Below are 18,766 nucleotides of genomic sequence, written 5' to 3'. Positions count from 1 at the left end.
GTACGCCTTCAAGTTAAAATCTTCATCCTCATCATCTTGGGCAGCATCCACACACGCAACGAGGTCCGCCAAGGTATTCTTCGTGTAGAGGGCCTTAAACGCCCTGATAACCCCCTGGTCCATCGGTTGAATTAATGACGTGGTGTTGGGTGGCAGGAACTCAACCTGAATGCCCTCACGCGACAGGTCAGTTGCGTGTCCACCAGCGTTATCCATAAGGAGAAGGATCTTGAATGGCAAGCCCTTCTCTACGAGATATTCATTGACTTGCGGGATGAAACACTGGTGGAACCAGTTGGAGGTCAGCATCTTTGTAATCCATGCTTTAGGATTATGCATCCAGTACACGGGAAGGAGATTCTTATTCTTATTTTCAAAGCGCGAGGATTTTTCGACTTATAAATAAGCCCCGGCTTTAGCAAAAATCCAGCAGCATTGCCACACATCACGAGGGTAACGCGATCCTTGAATGCTTTAAAGCCAGAGGCTTTGGCTTCCTCTTTGAACAGGAAAGTTTGCGATGGCATTCTCTTCCAAAACGAGCCGGTCTCATCTATATTAAACACTTGTTCCGGCTTGTATCCACCTTCAGCGATAATATTCTTGAACGTCTGGTTCAGGTAAGTTTCAGCAGCGGCAGTGTCAGCCGAAGCAGCCTCGCCATGCAGGGAAACGCTTTTCAGGGCAAAGAGTTTCTGAAACTTCGCGAACCATCCTTTGCTGGCGGAAAAACGTTGTTTCTGAGGCTGGGAATCAGTGGATGTCCCTGGTTGAGGTTCATCTGCATCATCATCTTCTTCAGCATGGTTTCCGTCGTCGTCTTGAGGTTCCTTTGCAGCAAAATTCTCATACAAGCTCAAAGCCTTTGTTCGGATGGTGTTCGTATCCAAGGCTATGTTCTTCTTCCGGCAGTCGGCAATCCACACAGCTAAAGCACCTTCCATGCGTACGATCGTTTTATTACGCGTTGTAACGACTCGCTTCGCTGATCTGCTAAAGGTGATTGCAGCCGTCTTTCTAATGTTCGCCTCGTCCTTCTTGATATAGCGAACAGTGGATTCGTTGATTCCAAAATGGTGCGCTGCGGCCGCGTAGCTTCTACCGTCTTTCAACATATCGAGAAGCGTCACCTTCTCAGCAATCGTCATCATCCTTCGGTGGCGTTTAGGCTCACTACCAGCCTTAGTAGAAGCAGAACGCTTGGGAGGCATTGTACAGTAGGATTTACACAGAAAGTTCAACAAAAAGTTCAACTTAAAACAGTCGCACACAGCACAGATTAAACTTCACAAACTTAAGAACGTCTACTCAGCGATACGGCGTAAGAGAAAGTGGACGCCGCGGGCCCGCGAGAACCTAGATGCTGCGGGTTGGAGATGCGAGCAAAACACCAATCACAGGCTAGATAACAAAACTTGAGTTCTGATTCGTCATCTATCAGCGCTTGAACCAATCACAACCCCTCTTATATGATGCGTAGGTTACCAACTCAAAGTACAAGATACCCTGCGTATACTGTACGTACAGCATTAAAAATAATAATGATAAATAATAACAATAATACAGTAATAATAATAATAATAATGATAATAATAACAATAATAATTTTATTAACAACAACAACAATAATAATAATAGCTTTACGTATGCTATTTTATTTCTGTTGTAGGATGTGTGTCTCTCTCTCTCTCTCTCTCTCTCTCTCTCTCTCTCTCTCTCTCTCTCTCTCTCTCTCTCGTACGCTTATTCGAAATGTGATTTTTGCAACAAAAATATTATTGGATGCAGTACTACGTACGTATACATACAAAAGATTCATGGAAAAGAAGCACATCCATTATATTTGTAGTACAGTAGTAGCCATCAGCAGCCTTACACCATTCTAATATGGTATGGCTGCATCTGATTTGCGTTTCACGTTCGATTTAATTTTACTACGTACTGTATACAGTACTGAATTATCGTATGATAATAATACAGTAATAATAATAATAATGATAATAATAATAATAATAATGATAATAATAACAATAATAATTTTATTAACAACAACAACAATAATAATAATAATAATAACAATAATAATAATAGCTTTACGTATGCTATTTTATTCTTTTGTAGGATGTCTCTCTCTCTCTCTCCATCTCTCGCTCTCTCTCTCTCTCGTACGCTTATTCGAAATGTGATTTTTGCAACAAAGAATATTATTGGATGCAGTACTACGTACGTATACTGTACATACAAAAGATTCATGGAAAAGAAGCACATCCATTACATTTGTAGTACAGTAGTAGCCATTAGCAGCCTTACACCATTCTAATATGGTACGACTGCATCTGATTTGCGTTTCATGTTCGATTTAATTTTACTACGTACTGTATACAGTACTGAATTATCGTATGATCACATTCTCTTTTCGTGTTTTATTTCTTTCTGTGCTGAATTATATATCATATGTAATGCAATGAACAATCAGTAAGAGCAGATATTACTAATTACAGTATTAATGGAATTACAGGTACAGTAACGAAATATCGTATTTGGGGTCTTCAGATTTCGCGGTATTTTCGAAATTTCCGGAAAATCCGCGATATGTATATATATATGGGTTATGGAAAAAACCCGCGAAGTGGTGAATCCGCGATGGTCGAACCGCGAAGTAGCGAGGGTTCACTGTAACATTATTAAGGAGTTCTTACCTTCGAGACAGACGGTAGTGGCTAACGGCGGTTTGGGCAGAGGAGGAGGAGGAAGAGAGGATGGGAGAGAGGATGGGAGGAGAAAGACTTGACGGCAACAAGTTCGGTACGCAACACTTTTGTAACGCTACGTAACATAACCTTAACTTTAAATTTAACTTAAATGAAATTAGCAACTTTAAATTTAACTTAAATGAAATTAGCAACTTTAAATTTAACTTAAATGAAATTAGCTTACTGTACACACACTTAAAAATAAAATGTTAATCTTACATTACACTAAACTTACTTCTAATTTTGTTTTCATTTCAATTTTTTCACTTCTTCCGGCTTGGCTCTTTTTGCCTCGCTTTCACCTTCCCTTTTTGACAGCCTTTTTAAAAGGAACCTTTCTAGGAATGTTTGCTTTTCTCCCCCCTTCAAAATGTTGCGAAAATGAAGAACACAAGTGTCGTCACAATAGGCTAACGCACGACCACACGCCAACTTGTCCGGGTGCCTCTTTTCCATAAAATTAGAAAACTCCTGCCACTTCGCTAACGTCTTTGATTTCTGCTGTAGAAAGGCGGCCCCCGTCTTCCACCTCCTCCTCGCTCATGAGCTCCTGCAACACCTCCGAATGTTGCATCTCCTGGAGCTCTTATCAATTCCTGTGTCACGAGCTCTTCCTGATGCTCCTCGACAAGGTCATTTACGTCTGCCTCGTCTACCTCCAGCCCCATGAGATACTACCGCTAGAAAGTTAGGGGGTCCTTTGACTGGCCAGACAGTACCATATTGGATCCTTCTCTCTGGTTACGGTTCTTTCCCTTTGCCTACACAGACATCGAATAGTCTGGCCTATTCTTTACAGATTCTCCTCTGTCCTCATACACCTGACAACACTGAGATTACTAAACAATTCTTCTTCACCCCAGGGGTTAACTACGGCAATGTAATTGTTCAGTGGCTACTTTCCTCTTGGTAAGGGTAGAAGAGACTCTTTAGCTATGGTAAGCAGCTCTTCTAGGAGAAGGACACTCCAAAATCAAACCATTGTTCTCTAGTCTTGGGTAGTGCTATAGCCTCTGTACCATGGCCTTCCGCTGTCTTGGGTTAGAGTTCTCTTGCTTGAGGGTACACTCAGGCACACTGTTGTATCTAGTTTCTCTTTCTCTTGTTTTGTTGAAGTTTTTATTGTTTATATAGGAAATATTTATTTAAATGTTGTTACTATTCTTAAAATATTTTATTTTTCCATGTTTCCTTTCCTCACTGAGCTATTTTCCCTGTTGGGGCCCCTGGGCTTATAGCATCCTGCTTTTCCAACTAGGGTTGTAGCTTAGCATTTAATAATAATAATAATAATAATAGGTTCGGGGTCATCAGGGTCTGTTGTATCAAACCCTTCAAAGTCCCTCTCAGCAACGGAAGCTGGCCACAATTTCTTCCATGCTGAATTAAGTTTTTCTTGTGACACCCTGCCATGCATCGTCAATAATTTTTAAGCAATGGACGATATTGAAATGTTCCTTCCAAAATTCACGAAGGGTGAAATTGGTGTTGTCTGTGACATTGAAGCATTTTTTTTAACAAATGCTTCGTGTACAGTTTTTTGAAGTTGGAAATAACTTGTTGGTCCATGGGCTGGAGGAGTAGCGTGGTGTTGGGTGGGAGATAAAGGACCTTGATAAACCTGAACTCATCAAGAATGTCCTCTACGAGACCAGAGGCACTGTCGAGGACCAGGAGACATTTAGTTGGCAGGTTTTTCTCGGCCAAATATTTTTTGACTGCCGGACCAAAGGACAGATCAACCCATTCTGTACAGAAATGCCGTGTAACCCAAGCCTTAGCATAAGCGTGCCACATCACTTGCAGTTTTTCTTTCAAGATCCTTTGACTCTTGAAAGCATGTGGGTTTTCCGAGTGGTACACCAACAGTGGATTGACCTTAAAGTCACCGCTGGCATTGGCACACAAGGCTAGAGTTAACCGGTCCTTCATGGGTTAATGGCCCGGTAGTCTCTTCCCTTCTGTTGTGATGAAATTCCTCCTGGGCATCTTCTTCCAGAAAAGGCCAGTTTCATCACAGTTGAAGCCATGTCGCGCGATAACCGAGGCAAATGTTGTGACGAAGTCCGCCACGGCTTTCGAGTCGGAACTTACTGCTTCCCCATGCCTCACACCCGAGTGTATCCCAGTCTTTTTTTTAAGTTATCCAACTAGCCACGGCTGGCTTTGAAGGTTTCCGCTAGCGTCGAAGTCTCCCCTCTCTCGGCTGCTTACTTCCCTTTCAAGTCATCATAGATTCTGCTGGCCTTTTCACATACGATTGTCTCGGTCACGGTATCTCCCGCAAACTGTTTCTCCTTTATTCATAATAAAAGAAGCCTCTCCATCTCATCATGATTATCACCGCACAGCTTGGAAAGGATGGTTACTCCTTTGGAAGGCTTGGTGCTCTTTACAGCATCCTTCTGCTTGAGGAGGGTACATATTGTCGATGTACTCCTCTCATATTGGTGCGCCAGCACAGTCACTCTTACGTCACTCATGTTTTTTTATTATTTCATGCTTCATCTCGATTGTCATCATACGCTTTTTCTTTTCACAACCCTTGTTTGCACTCGCTTGCTTTGGACCCATTACTTATTCACTGAATTCTGCACGGATTAATGAAAAAAAAACGTAAAAAAACAAAACACTACAGCCGATGCTCTGGGATAAACTTGACGCGACGGAGATCCGACAGGAAAGACTGAGCGATGTTGTCCTGGTGAGAAGCCTCTCGCACTCGGCCACCTGGCGGCCGCATAGGGAACTACCTCGTATCTCAAATTTTTTCTCGTATCTCAGGACAAAAATTTGTTTGGAACTTTCCCTGTATCTCAAATTTCTCGTATGTTGGGACACTCGTATCTCAAGGTATTACTGTACAGTACAGTAAACTACGTAAAAATGCTTTATATCAAGTGATTTTTGGGGTCTGGAACAGACAAGTCCAATTCACTTTCATTTTAAGTACAGTATAAAATCTAGTCAGTGTTACAATCAATTCAGTGTTCAAACAGTTTTCTAGAATTAAGTAAGTCTGACCTCTGAGAGTTTACTGTATAGTATTAGGAACAAAGGGAAAAGAACCCTCAATGGTGGGATCCCTCAACCGAGAGATCTCCACCTTCGGCACCTGCTTGTGAAGTTTCCCGATAACGGTATCCCTTCTCTTGAGAATGGCATTCACCCACAGGTTGACAACGCGGTGCGATAAAAACTCGCAGAGTTCAGGTACCTGACAACAGGAAAGACTCTAAAGTCTTCCTGCCAGACTCCTTTGAAAGATCGTGGGAGCAAACCCTGGAGCCAAAGGATCATAGCCATAAATCGAGCCACGAAACCGCCTGAATGGCGTACTTCGCGCATCTCTCTATGGTCAGGAGCCCAATTGCCGAGAGGGTCTTCAGAGAGAGGGTTTGAGTCAGGATGCCCTTTGTTAGGTGGAATGAGGTTCCCCTTCGATCTCATAATACTTCCTTTGCAAAACAAAAGGAAGTGAAAGGGACCGAGAATAGGAACCTGCCCTCAAGGAACTAGAAGTTCCAGCTATCTGGACGATAGCTTTCCCTTTGGCGACTGTCAAACCCTTAGACTAGGCCAGAGATGCACTGGACCTGGAAGGCTTCCGAGTCTCGAATATTTCATCGAGAACCATATCCTTCGCTTCCTGGATAGCGGAATCAGGTGTAGACAGCCTGTTAATGGCCCTCATGCAAGCAAGGCCTTGCCAAAAAGTGTGCTTCGACTCACGTCTCTCTTGTTCGGAGTGATAGTTCGGACTGGCCGCTTTGGAAGATTCTCGTCATCGGAATCTAAGGGGTCGTCCACCTACAGACTCGCATCCCGAGTTTGGGGTAGGTCAGGGTCGTCAACTATATCGATGGGAGGACACGCCACAGGGGACCGTCTTTGTGCCTCAGCCATTCGAGCTTCCCTTGCCGCAGCGTTCTTGGGTCCTTCGATTCCCTACGCACAGTACGTTCCTCCGCAGTCTTAGGAAGGGGAACCTGCAAGGTTTTCGAGGCACTTGATGAAGCCTTGGCAGTAGGAGCTGAAGACTCCTCCTCTGGAGGAGGTACGGAAACCGAACATTGGTCCGGAGGCACTACCTTAATTTCTTGAGGGTTGAAGGGATAGATCGTAATCTCCTTGGGTGAGCCCAAGTCCCTACTCATCTTAGGACGGATGATGTCGGCGTGAGGTGGTGTTACACATCTCGTCCTCATTTTTTATCTCTTAGTAATGACCTCCTTTATCTTCACCGGAGTAAAGGGTAAGTTGGCCACTTAAGAGTCAGAGGCTTTAGAACCTTCAGCACGCAATCGGGGTGGAGGTGATCTGCGTACCCTCTCTGCTGTCGACCCCCTAGGGTCTTGATGAACTTAACGAGGGATCCTGGGGATTCCCTTGACTGGAACAGTTGGAGGTTCTGGCGGTGGAGGAGCCACTTTCAGAGATTTCAGCAGGGTGGTGATGAATGTATTCACCCATGGAGAAAGTGCTGATCCTCTAAGTAAGCCCTGGACAACTCTAGGAGAGTATCCTTGGGGGGGAACTCTAGGAGGAGCTAGTCGATGGAGGTGATAACCTCTGAGGCAGAGGAACACATTCCTTCAGACGCGAAGGAAGGTCCGGACTAATAGGTACGTTAGCGAACCTATTAGGAGGCCCTTTAAAACCCTCTGGAAAGGGTGTCGGTCTTCTGCTAGAGGTGGAATAAGCTTTGAGTCAAGGCGAAGGTGGTGGTACCTCACTTGCTCGCGGTTCCAACACATCTGCGCATGAATTGCTTGCACAGCGAGATGCGTTTCCAAGCGTCGCGGAGATGAACACTTCATTAAGACTCCCCAGGCTGTGAAAGGCACTGGGGGTTTAGCTGGACCCCTGTCTGAGGAGTGGTCATTCTTATCATCAGGTCCAGTCCAAGGTCATTTGGAAGAAGGTCTGGTTGAGGGGCTACGCGCTAATGGATTGTGCGTGCACCTACCTCTACCTCTAGACGAGGAACATCTAGACCTTGATCGCGATCGCGCCATTCTTGATCGTGAACGGGAGCGTCTAGCTCTTGTTTGAGAACGGCATGAACGTCCCAAATGCCTATCTCGCGAATGTGAACATAGTTCTTGTGAACAGTACCTTCGCAAGCGTGAACCCCGCCCTCGTGAACGGGAGCGTCATCCTAGCGAGTGCTGTTCTCATGAGCCAGATCACAGATCTAAAACGCGAGCGTCTGGACCTAGGTCTAGACAGTGCTTGTGATCGAGCGGAACGCGATCGGGAGACTTGTCCTCTGGACCTAGGTCTAGACTGTGCTTGTGATCGAGCGGAACGCGATCGCAAGACTTGTCCTCTGGACCTATGTCTAGACTGTGCTTGTGATCGAGCGGAACGCGATCGCTAGACTTGTCCTCTGAACCTAGGTCTAGACTGTGAGAGCGGAACGCGATCGTGAGACTTGTCCTCTGGACCTAGGTCTAGACTGTGAGAGCGGAACGCGATCGCGAGACTTGTCCTCTGGACCTAGGTCTAGTCTGTGAGAGCGGAACGCGATCGCGAGACTTGTCCTCTGGACCTAGGTCTAGACTTTGAGAGCGGAACGCGATCGCGAGACTTGTCCTCTGGACCTAGGTCTAGACTGTGAGAGCGGAACGCGATCGCGAGACTTGTCCTCTGGACCTAGGTCTAGACTGTGCTTGTGATCGAGCGGAACGCGATCGCGAGACTTGTCCTTTGGACCTAAGTCTAGACTGTGCTCGTGATCGAGCGGAACGCAATCGCGAGACTTGTCCTCTGGACCTAGGTCTAGACTGTGAGAGCGGAACGCGATCGCGAGACTTGCCCTCTGGACCTAGGTCTAGACTGTGCTTGTGATCGAGCGGAACGCGATCGCGAGACTTGTCCTCTGGACCTAGGTCTAGACTGTGCTTGTGATCGAGCGGAACGCGATCGCGAGACTTGTCCTCTGGACCTAGGTCTAGACTGTGAGAGCGGAATGCGATCGCGAGACTTGTCCTCTGGACCTAGGTCTAGACTGTGAGAGCGGAACGCGATCGCGAGACTTGTCCTCTGGACCTAGGTCTAGACTGTGCTTGTGATCGAGCGGAACGCGATCGCGAGACTTGTCCTCTGGACCTAGGTCTAGACTGTGCTCGTGATCGAGCGGAACGCAATCGCGAGACTTGTCCTCTGAACCTACGTCTAGACTGTGAGAGCGGAACGCGATTGCGAGACTTGTCCTCTGGACCTAGGTCTAGACTGTGCTTGTGATCGAGCGGAACGCGATCGCGAGACTTGTCCTCTGGACCTAGGTCTAGACTGTGCTTGTGATCGAGCAGAACACGATCGCGAGACTTGTCCTCTGGACCTAGGTCTAGACTGTGCTAGTGATCGAGCGGAATGCGATCGCGAGACTTGTCCTCTGGACCTAGGTCTAGACTGTGCTTGTGATCGAGTGGAACACGATCGCAAAACTTTTCCTCGTAAGGAGGAACACCTCTGAAGCGAGCGTTGAGACCAGCGATCTCGTGAGTGCAAAACTCTTGAGCGGGAGCGCCTTCTAGAAGAGCGCTCGGATCTTGATGATCTACGATCCATCAGATCTTCCGAAGGGAAATCAGGGGAATAGTGTCATGAAGGGCGAGGCGATGGTCTTCCTTTAGCGCTGCTGGTGGTAGGAGTGCTGGTCCCTGGAAGATCTACACCTGCAACCTGCGGGTTCCTGTGGGGATAAACAAAAGGTTGAAGGTTAAGGGACGACGAGATCCCAGGATGGAGAGAGGGTTAGTCGTCAGTAGGAGGCCATTGGAGAGGCGAATACGAGCGATCACCTCGTCCGCGTGTGGAAGTGCCCGGAGAGAGCGAAAGATGGACGTCACACAGTTCCAGAGAGTGAGATGTCGATGGCTCCGGAGAAGGGTCCTTCCTAGCACCACGCTGTAGAAGGCGCAGCAGCAGCTCCTCATTTGAATAGGGTCTCGAAATCCTTAAGGATGATCACACCTGCAAAAGATCCTTAAGGGAGAATGGCTTCCCAATAGCTGGAGATGAAGTTGCTCCTCTAGGGGAAGCAACAACCATCAACAGCACCCAAGGGTTGCCAAGGCGTTAGAGTGTCTGCGCTCCTACTCGATCGTTCCTCGGAGGAGAGTGAGTGAGAAGGAACTTTTGAAAGAGATTTGGGGGTGCGCGAAGAGGAAGAAAGCGCTTTCCTCGCCCCTGAGGGAGAAAGATCGCGCTTCGCCTTCTTCTATCTCTCTCTCTCTCTATCTCTCTCTTGAATATTTAATTTAGTTTCGGAAGTATTGTGGCATTCTAGAAAATTACGATTTAAATAGTTAATAGAGCTTTAATAAAACATTCATGTACTTTTGTTTTAAATTTTGGGAGTATTTTATCAATAAGTATTTTGGGTGCCGTGATCAGATCAGCTAATCTGATCACGGTGACAAAATACTTGGATTGATAAAACACACCCAAAATTTAAAACAAAAGCACATAATCGTAATTTTCTAAAATGCAATAATGCTTCCGAAACGAAATCAAATAGAGAGAGAGAAAGAGAGAGAGAGAGAGAGAGAGAGAGAGAGAGAGAGAGAGAGAGAGAGAGAGAGAGAGAGAGAGAGAGAGATAGAGAGTGTGTGTAGTTTTAGAGTCTTTCCAATGAAGAAGGTAGGACAAGCATCGAAGGCCGGTTGGGACTGTCCCTCCTAACTTCCGTCGGTGGTGGAGAACTCTCCGTGCGGGGGGAAACTTCTCCGAAGGGGGAAGGGAGGAAGTCTGTAACTCGCGCGACTCCCTCGGTAGAGGTGAGGTAGGAGTGTGTCCGGCGGGAGAGACAGGAAAGACAGGCCTCACAAGCCTAACAGGGGTTAGTTTCACCCTAGGGGATGTAACCACGGTAGGTCTGCTGGTGCCGTTGGATGGAAGGTCTCTGAAGAGCGAGATGATACGGCAGGCCCAAAGGCTTGAACCACTGCTCTGACCATGGCACTGAACATTGGCTGCTTGCTGACCGATGCACTGTCAGAAAGATCCCCTGAAGGGGAAGGGACCTAAGGTTCCTACGAGGAGTCTCTACCGATGTTTGTGGTGGTGGGTCCGCCTTTGAAGATGGAATCTTTGAGATTCTGAACCCTTCTGTGGAGCCTCCTTTCCCTTTTCCATGCGGTCGCGTTGTAATGCGTTTGTGAGGAGGGAAATGGGGCGATGGTGACCTGTCAAAATCTCTACTGAGTTGTTCCTTTTTCCTGTGAGATAGTCTTGAAGCCAGGGGAACCTGCTCTAGGACTTAGCACAAGTGCGCAGAAGAGCGCTGGTGCGTTGATGAGTGCTGGCGAGCCAAAGAGCGCTGCCGCACAGGAGAGTGATGGCGCTTAGGAGAGCACCAACGCGCAGGAGAACCTAGTGGCGCATGAGTGCTGACGAGCTGGAGAGCACTATTGAGCTGGCGAGCGAAGGTGTGCTGGCGAGCTGGCAAACGTCGATCCCTGGAGTGGTGAGAATGCGCTGGAGAGCGCCGGCGATTGGTAGATTGCTGGAACATTGAAAGGTGCTGAAGAGTGGGCGAATGCTAATGCACCAAAGATTGGTCAAGTGCTGGAGAGCAATGATGCTCTGGGAAGGGCTAGAGTGCTGGAGGGTGCTGAAGAGCTGCTGGGGAGCGCTGGTGCACTGAAGGGCGCTGGCGTGCTGGGGAGTGTTAGCGCGCAGCCAAACGCTTCGGAGGTGCATCACGAGCAGGCAGACGAGGAACGGAGAAGGCAGGTCAGTGTGAAGGAAGGTCTGGAACAGGGATGTGCTCTTTGGGAGAGTGAACATCCTCCGACAGGGATTGTGAAAAATCCACAGAAGAGTTCAGGACCGAAGTCCGAGGAACGGGCAAAAATCGAGGACCAGAAGATGACTGAAGCATAGGCTTCTCTGCAAGCTGACCTTTAGAAGCAGGTGTCCTCCGCAGAGGAGTCTCTAAGAGTGAACTTCTCCGAGGAGAAGAAACACTCGCAGGAGAGAGACGAAGGACTTGGTTTCCCCCTCAATGGATGAACAGGAATGGGGGAAACACAGTCGGCAGCAACAGCTGGAGAGTGGAGTCTGAAGGTGAAGGGGCATCAGCAGGGGCCACAAAAGACGCTTCAGACACCACAACGTCGACACACCTTCAAAGTCAACGAAGGCTACACACTAGCACCACGAATGATGAATGGCAGCAAGGAGTCCTTGGAGGGCGGACCCGGAAGCCCCAAGGACGACCAGACCTGTAAAAAGAAGACAGACAAGGCCTCACCCAGGGAGGGGGGGCTGCTTCGCTAGGGGGAAGCAACACCATCTTTCGAGGACAGGGGTTGGCCATAAATTAAAGGGGCTACGGTACTACTTGATGAAGAAACGGAACGAGCAGGAGTTTCTGAGGAAGGTCGGGAAGTAGGAGAAGAAGCCTTGGGTTTTTCCCCTTTCGAAGAAACCTTTGAAGGAGAAATATCCCGCTCTGACTTCTTCTTCTGCTGTCACCAAAACCTTTCCCACTGGGAGGCAGACCTCTCCCGACACTCACTACAGTACACCTGTTATCACTGTCACACCGTTGACCTCTGCAGGCGGGTCAAAGGGTGTGGCGATCGGTGTCCACGGCTGACATGAAGGTTCCGTAGGCCGGCCTTCAAGTCCAGGCCAGGTACACATGGTCGCGGAAGTCAACACACACACACTAACAAAGAGAAAGCACAAACAAAAGTAACTAATGGCAGTCTAAAATAGGCGAGGATGAAGAACGGCAACGACCGTTCACCATCCGAGCCAAAAGCAAAGCGAGCTAAATCACAGTTGTGTGAGCATGGGCGGTAGCAAGCTAACCCCCATACCCCCACTAACTAGCGGAATGGGTAGTTAACCCTCGCTAAAATCTTAATGGCTCGTCCTTACAGCTTCACTAAAAGTAATAATCCTTAATAAATAGCTTAGGTTTGTATTCCAGTTACGGAACAAACTTATATTCAGAAATATATGAGATTATTTTCATCAAGACCTAAATAAATATCACCTATACAGTATAATAATCCCATTTTAAACAACACTTTCTTTCAATAAAAAAACTCCTAGAAGCATTGAATAATACAACACTACATGACCTATGATAAGTATCATTGTGTTAAATTTAAACAGATTTGGAATAAATTTTTAAAACAAAAGTATGGTGATACAGCTAGTAAAACAAAAGAGAAGTGAAAAATTATATAAACCTTACTTATTAACATGTTTACGAACTCCATCTCGAAGTTGGTTCTTATTGAGATCATTTTTCCAAATTTTCTTCTCTAGGAATTTATTAACATGACCCTCCACTCGCTGGCGAAGATTCTGGAAAGCTGGCTGTAAAAAGAAAATAAATATTAGGACACAAAACTAAATAAAAGATCTTATCTAATAAAGTTCATTATATACTGTATTATATATAATTTAAGACATGAAAAACATCAAAACAACCCCAGACAGCAAAGTAAACCTTACGAAGCAACATTAAAGAAAGAGTGATTCTACTTTGTGTAAAATCACAGATTTTCAAAACAATTTGTTTTCCCTAACTACATATACAAAGATGACAAACTTATCACAGAGTTTGTGTTTTTCCTAACATATAAACCCGAATTCTTTACTATAGGAGGGATTCTAGCTAGGACTATTCTAGGGCGGTGATGGACGGAAGATTTGTGTAAAGAATTCGGGTTTGTATGTTAGGAAAAATACAAACTCTGTTATAAGCGTGTCATTTGTTCCTACACTTGATACAAACCCTCATTCTTTACTATAGGAGACTTAATCTTGAGGGTAGGGTGGCCAAGGAGTTCCCTATTCCTAGGGAAGATAGTCCTCAGACTAGACACTCTTGAAGAAAAAATCTCCCGTTAATCTTCTTTCTTTGTAGATCCCCATAATCTTAGCACAACTGAAAGTTTGCAGCCTTGTGGAATCAAATGTTTCAGGATGAAGTGGGTCAGGAACATTTGACTCGGACCCTTTCATACTTAGGATTCCCCCGACCTTGAGAAGGGGAAACCTCATGACTACAAGTATAACTTATACCCTGTGAGAGGAATCAGATGAGTTTCATACCTAATTTCCATAGGCAAGGTCAGCTGAAACTGGCTACGGACTAAGATACCCAGATGGGAGGGAGAAGGAAACAAAGAAGATAGATGGATGTCCTTCTTAAAACCTAGTGTAACACAGAATCCTCAATCAATGGCTACTGTCCCCTGAAAGGGCGTAAGGTAGCTACAGCACCTGTTGACCTGCCACAATAGGCCCTATAGAAAAGGTGTCTAGACACCTATGTGTCACATCACTCAAATAGTGAGTGGTGAATGTAAAGTGGCGTTTCCAGACCCCAGCTCTCAAGACTTGGGAGACTGAGAAATTTCTCTTAAATGCCAATGAGGCCGCCACTCCCCTAACTTGATGGGCTTTGGGTTGTGCTGCCTCTGGCTCTCCGTGAATAGCTCTCGCAATAACTTTCTTGAGCCAGAAAGAGATGGTGTTGCCAGAGATTCTCTTCTTTACCTTGGTACTGAGGAAGAGATGACTGAGGCATGGTCTGAAAGGTCTGGTGCGCTTCAGGTAGTTCTTTAGCGCCCTGACTGGGCACAGTAACAATTGGTCTGTATCCTGTGTTACCTTATTGAGGCTGGAAAACTGAAATTCTCGAAACCTCTCATCGGCCGAAGAAGGATTCTGAGTTTTGGCCACAAAGCCTGGCACGAAGTTAAGAGAGACTTCCCCCCATCCTCTAGAATGGGTGACGTCGTAAGACAAACCATGTAGTTCAGTGACCCTTTTTGCCGAGGGTAGAGCTACTAGGAAGACGGTCATAAGGGTCAGAAAGTAGTCAGAGGTCCTATTTGAGGGCTCATAGGGTGGACCCTTCAAGGAACGTAAGGCCAGGGACACGGCCCAAGGTGGTGGTCTACTCTCAACTGGGGGGCAAGATCTCTCAAAACCTTGAATCAACAAGGTGATATCTTCTGAGGTGGAAAGGTAAACCCCTCTCAGTCTACAGATGAGGCTCAAGGTTGAGCGATGGCCCTTAATTGCCGAGACTGAGAGGAGCTTTTCCTCCCTGAGGTCCAAAAGGAAGTCCGCCACTAAAGGAAGAGAGGGATCAAGTGGAGACACGCCTCGCCCTCTACACCAAGCTGCAAACACTCTCCATCTTGCTTAGTAGAGGTTTGTGGAAGATTGGCGCAGGTGCCTGGACATGTGCTCAGACACTTTCTCTGACAAGCCTCTGCATCTGAGGAGTGACTGGACAGCCTCCAGACGTGAAGCTTCAGTAAGGGAATTCTCCCGTGGGGGACACCACTGTGTGGCTGCGTCAGCAGAAGGGGTTCTGGAGGAAGAAACCTTGGAACCTGAACCAGCAGGGAAAGAAGGTCTGCGTACCATTCTCTGCTTGGCCATGCCGGAGCTATTAGGGTTAGCTTGCAGTTCCGGGAGGTCTTGAGTTTGTTGATCACCCTTCTCAGCAGGCAAAAGGGTGGAAAGGTGTATGCGTCCAGGTTGTCCCAAGACTGTTGAAGGGCATCCTGGATCGCTGCCTGATGATCTGGAACTGGGGACCCGTAGCGGGGCAGTTTCGCATTCAGAGAAGTGGCGAACAGGTCTATTGTGGGGAAACCCCACAAAGCTATTACTGCCTTTGCTACTCGAGGATCCAAAGACCATTCACCACTCAACACTTGGTGATGCCTGCTTAGTTGATCCGCCACGATGTTTCTCCGACCCGGAATAAACCTGGAGGCGAGAGAAATGTTGTGACCTTCTGCCCACTGGCAAACCTGTACCGCTAGCAGACAGAGGTCTCTTGTCAGAGTACCCCCTTGCTTGTTGATGTACGAGACGGCTGTGGAGTGGCCACTCATCAGCACCACCTCTTGTCCTTGTCAATCTTCTACAAAGTATTTTAGGCCTTTCCAGGCTGCTAACAATTCCAGGTGATTTATATGGAGAGTTTGTTCTATCGGAGACCAGACTCCTGATGCTAACTTCGGGCCTAGGTGGGAACCCCAGCCACGTAGTGACGCGTCCAAAAAGAGTTTTAATTTCGGATTGGGGCTTTGGAGGGGAATGCCCGTTTGGGTATTCTCTCTGGTTGACCACCACTGAAGATCTTGTATCACCTGAGCTGGAACCTCCAATGGCAAGAATGGGGAATCGTTCTTTTGGGACCAATGGGTCTTCAGATACCTCTGGAGACCTCTCATTCTTGATCTTCCACCTGGAACTAGTTTTTCCAGGGAGGAGAGATGGCACAGAAGACTCTGCCACAACTTGGCTGGAGGAGGTAGTGGAGACAAGAGTTGGGCGATGGATTGTTCCAGTCTCAGAAGTCTGTCTTACGAAGGGAACACCCTCTCTACCTGGGTGTTGATGGACATACCCAGATAGTTCATGACTTGGGTTGGAATCAAACAAGACTTCTCTATGTTTACTAAAATCCCCAGATCCTTGCAAAGGTCGAGATGCCTTCTCAGGTGATCCAGAGCTTGTTCCCTGGACGAGGCCTGGAGTAGCCAATTGTCTAGATACCTTAGCAGTCGTATCCCGAGCTTGTGTGCCCAGGAGGAAACGAGCTCGAAAGCCCTTGTAAAAGCCTATGGGGAGTCTGAGAGGCCGAACCATAGGACTTTGAACTCGTAGCTTCAACCCTGAACCAGAAAGCACTGAAATTTCCGAGTTGAGCGATGGATCAGTACTTGGAAATATGCCTCTTTTAAGTCCACACATGCCATAAAGTCTCCTGAATGCACCGCTTTGATCATGGAGGCTGCTGTCTCCATTTTGAATGAAGTCTGCTTCACAAACTGATTCAAGGTAGAGAGATAGATTGCTGTTCTCCAACCCGCCGAGGCTTTCTCTACCAGAAAGAGGCTACTGAAAAAATGCGGGGAGGTGTTAGGGACCTGTTGGATGGCGCCCTTTAGAAGCATGCTCTGGATCTCCTGAGCTAGGGCTTGCTGTTTCCCGTGATTCCGAGGGAACTAGGAGGACGAGATCGGAGGAGGAGAGCCTATGAAGGGGATGCGGTACCCACAACGAAGCACCTTGATGGTACATTGCATGGCTCCCATAGCTTTCCACCTCCTCCAACTCCCCTGCAGGCACCCCCCTATGCACTGGAAGGGGGGAGCCGAGACCCTATTTCTGTCTAGGGTTCCTCCCTCTGCCTTTAGCCTTGGGAGGAGCCAACTTTCCTCTGCCCATAGGTTTGGCTACAAAGGAGGGGCAGCTGAGGCTCTTGGCTGGGAGTGGAGTCGCGGTTGTGGTCTTAGGTTGTGGAGTTGGATGTTGTTGCATTGTGCGAAAGGAGGCAGCCTTCTGCATCGCGGTATCCTGCGTCTCTTTCCTCCAAATATCTAAGGTAGAGGAAACTGCTTGTTTAGAAAAGAGAAGAGGTTGTAGAAGGTTAGAGTTTCTCAAATCTGATCTCTCGGCCATACTGATACTCCTATGAAGTCTAGAAACTAATGATTCCCTACTTTTAAGGACCCGATTGCCCCACATGGTTGCTGTTGTAGCAGTTAGGAAGTCCATTGTCCTGGCCCCAGCAGCTAGAACTTGCTATAGGGACTGTATGGAGTTTTGGTTTGACAGGTCCTCGTAACTCGGTAGGTAGCCAACTTTACCAGACCACGTGTCAAACCAAGATAAAGCCTTCAGAAGGGACATTGAAGCCGCTTCCATTATTATTATTACTTGCTAGGCTACGACCCTAGTTGGAAAAGCAGGATAGTACAAGCCCAGGGGCCCCAAAAGGGAAAATAGCCCAGTGAGGAAAGGAAAAAAGGAAAATAATATATTTTTAAGAATAGTAACAACATTAAAATAAATATTGCCTATATAAACTATAAAGACTAATAAAACAAGAGGAAGAGAAATAAGATAGAGTAGTGTGCCCGAGTGTATCCTCAAGCAAGAGAACTCTAACCCAAGGCAGTGGAAGACCATGGTACAGAGGTTATGGCACTACCCAAGACTAGAGAACAATGGTTTGATTTTGGAGTTTCCTTCTCCTAGAAGAGCTGCTTACCATAGCTAGAGTCTCTTCCACCCTTACCAAGAGGAAAGTAACCACTGAACAATTACAGTGCAGTAGTTAACCCCTTGGGTGAAGAAGAATTGTTTGGTAATTTCAGTGTTGTTAGGTGTATGAGGACAGAGGAGAATATTATTATTATTATTATTACTTACTAAGCTACAACCCTAGTTGGAAAAGCAGTATGCTATAAGCCCTGGGGCTCCAACAGGGAAAATAGCTCAGTGAGGAAAGGAAAAAAGGAAAATAAAATATTCTAAGAAGAGTAACAACAATAAATATCTCCTATATAAACTATAAAAACTTTAACAAAACTAAAGGAAGAGAAATAAGATAGGAGAGTGTGCTCGAGTGTACCCTCAAGCAAGAGAACTCTAACCCAAGACAGTGAAAGGCCATGGTACAGAGGCTATGGCACTACCCAAAACTAGAGAACAGTGGTTTGATTTTGGAGTGTCCTTCTCCTAGAAGAGCTGCTTACCATAGCTAAAGAGTCTCTTCTACCCTTACCAAGAGGAAAGTGGCACTGAACAATTACAGTGCAATAACCCCTTGGGTGATGAAGAATTGTTTGGTAATCTGTGTGGTCAGGTGTATGAGGATAGAGGAGAATATGTAAAGAATATGCCAGACTATTCAGTGTGTATGTAGGCAAAGGGAAAATGAACCGTAACCAGAGAGGAGGATCCAATGTAGTACTGTCTGGCCAGTCAAAAGACCCCATAACTCTCTAGCGGTAGTATCTCAACGGGTGGCTGGTGCCCTGGCCAACCTACTACCAAGGCTTCTGTGGCTGTGAAAGAGCCAGGTGTGAGCCTCGCCGTGAGGGGATCCAGGGTCAGAGGAGAAGGGTTGGCGTCTCTGAACTTGTAAAAGCGCTTTTGCCTCGTAAACAGGAATTGTAAAGGTTTATGGGATCCCCGAGACTTCAAGAAACCCATTTCTC

The 18,766-nt window shown here is 46.7% G+C and overlaps 1 protein-coding gene across 2 annotated transcripts in view; it reads right to left on the bottom strand.

Moving 5' to 3' along the window:
* LOC137647074 (biorientation of chromosomes in cell division protein 1-like 1) overlaps positions 1 to 18,766 on the bottom strand; it is a 78,504-nt gene that overhangs the window by 49,134 nt on the left and 10,604 nt on the right. For both annotated transcript variants that reach the window (XM_068380241.1, XM_068380240.1), the window contains exon 2: positions 12,976 to 13,100. In XM_068380241.1, coding sequence (XP_068236342.1) covers positions 12,976 to 13,100 — 125 coding nt within the window. The remainder of the gene's footprint in view (positions 1 to 12,975; positions 13,101 to 18,766) is intronic.

The sequence above is a fragment of the Palaemon carinicauda genome, chromosome 9, assembly GCF_036898095.1.
Source record: "Palaemon carinicauda isolate YSFRI2023 chromosome 9, ASM3689809v2, whole genome shotgun sequence".
Classification (NCBI taxonomy): Eukaryota; Metazoa; Arthropoda; class Malacostraca; order Decapoda; family Palaemonidae; genus Palaemon; species Palaemon carinicauda.
This window is presented reverse-complemented; position numbering and strand designations above follow the sequence as displayed.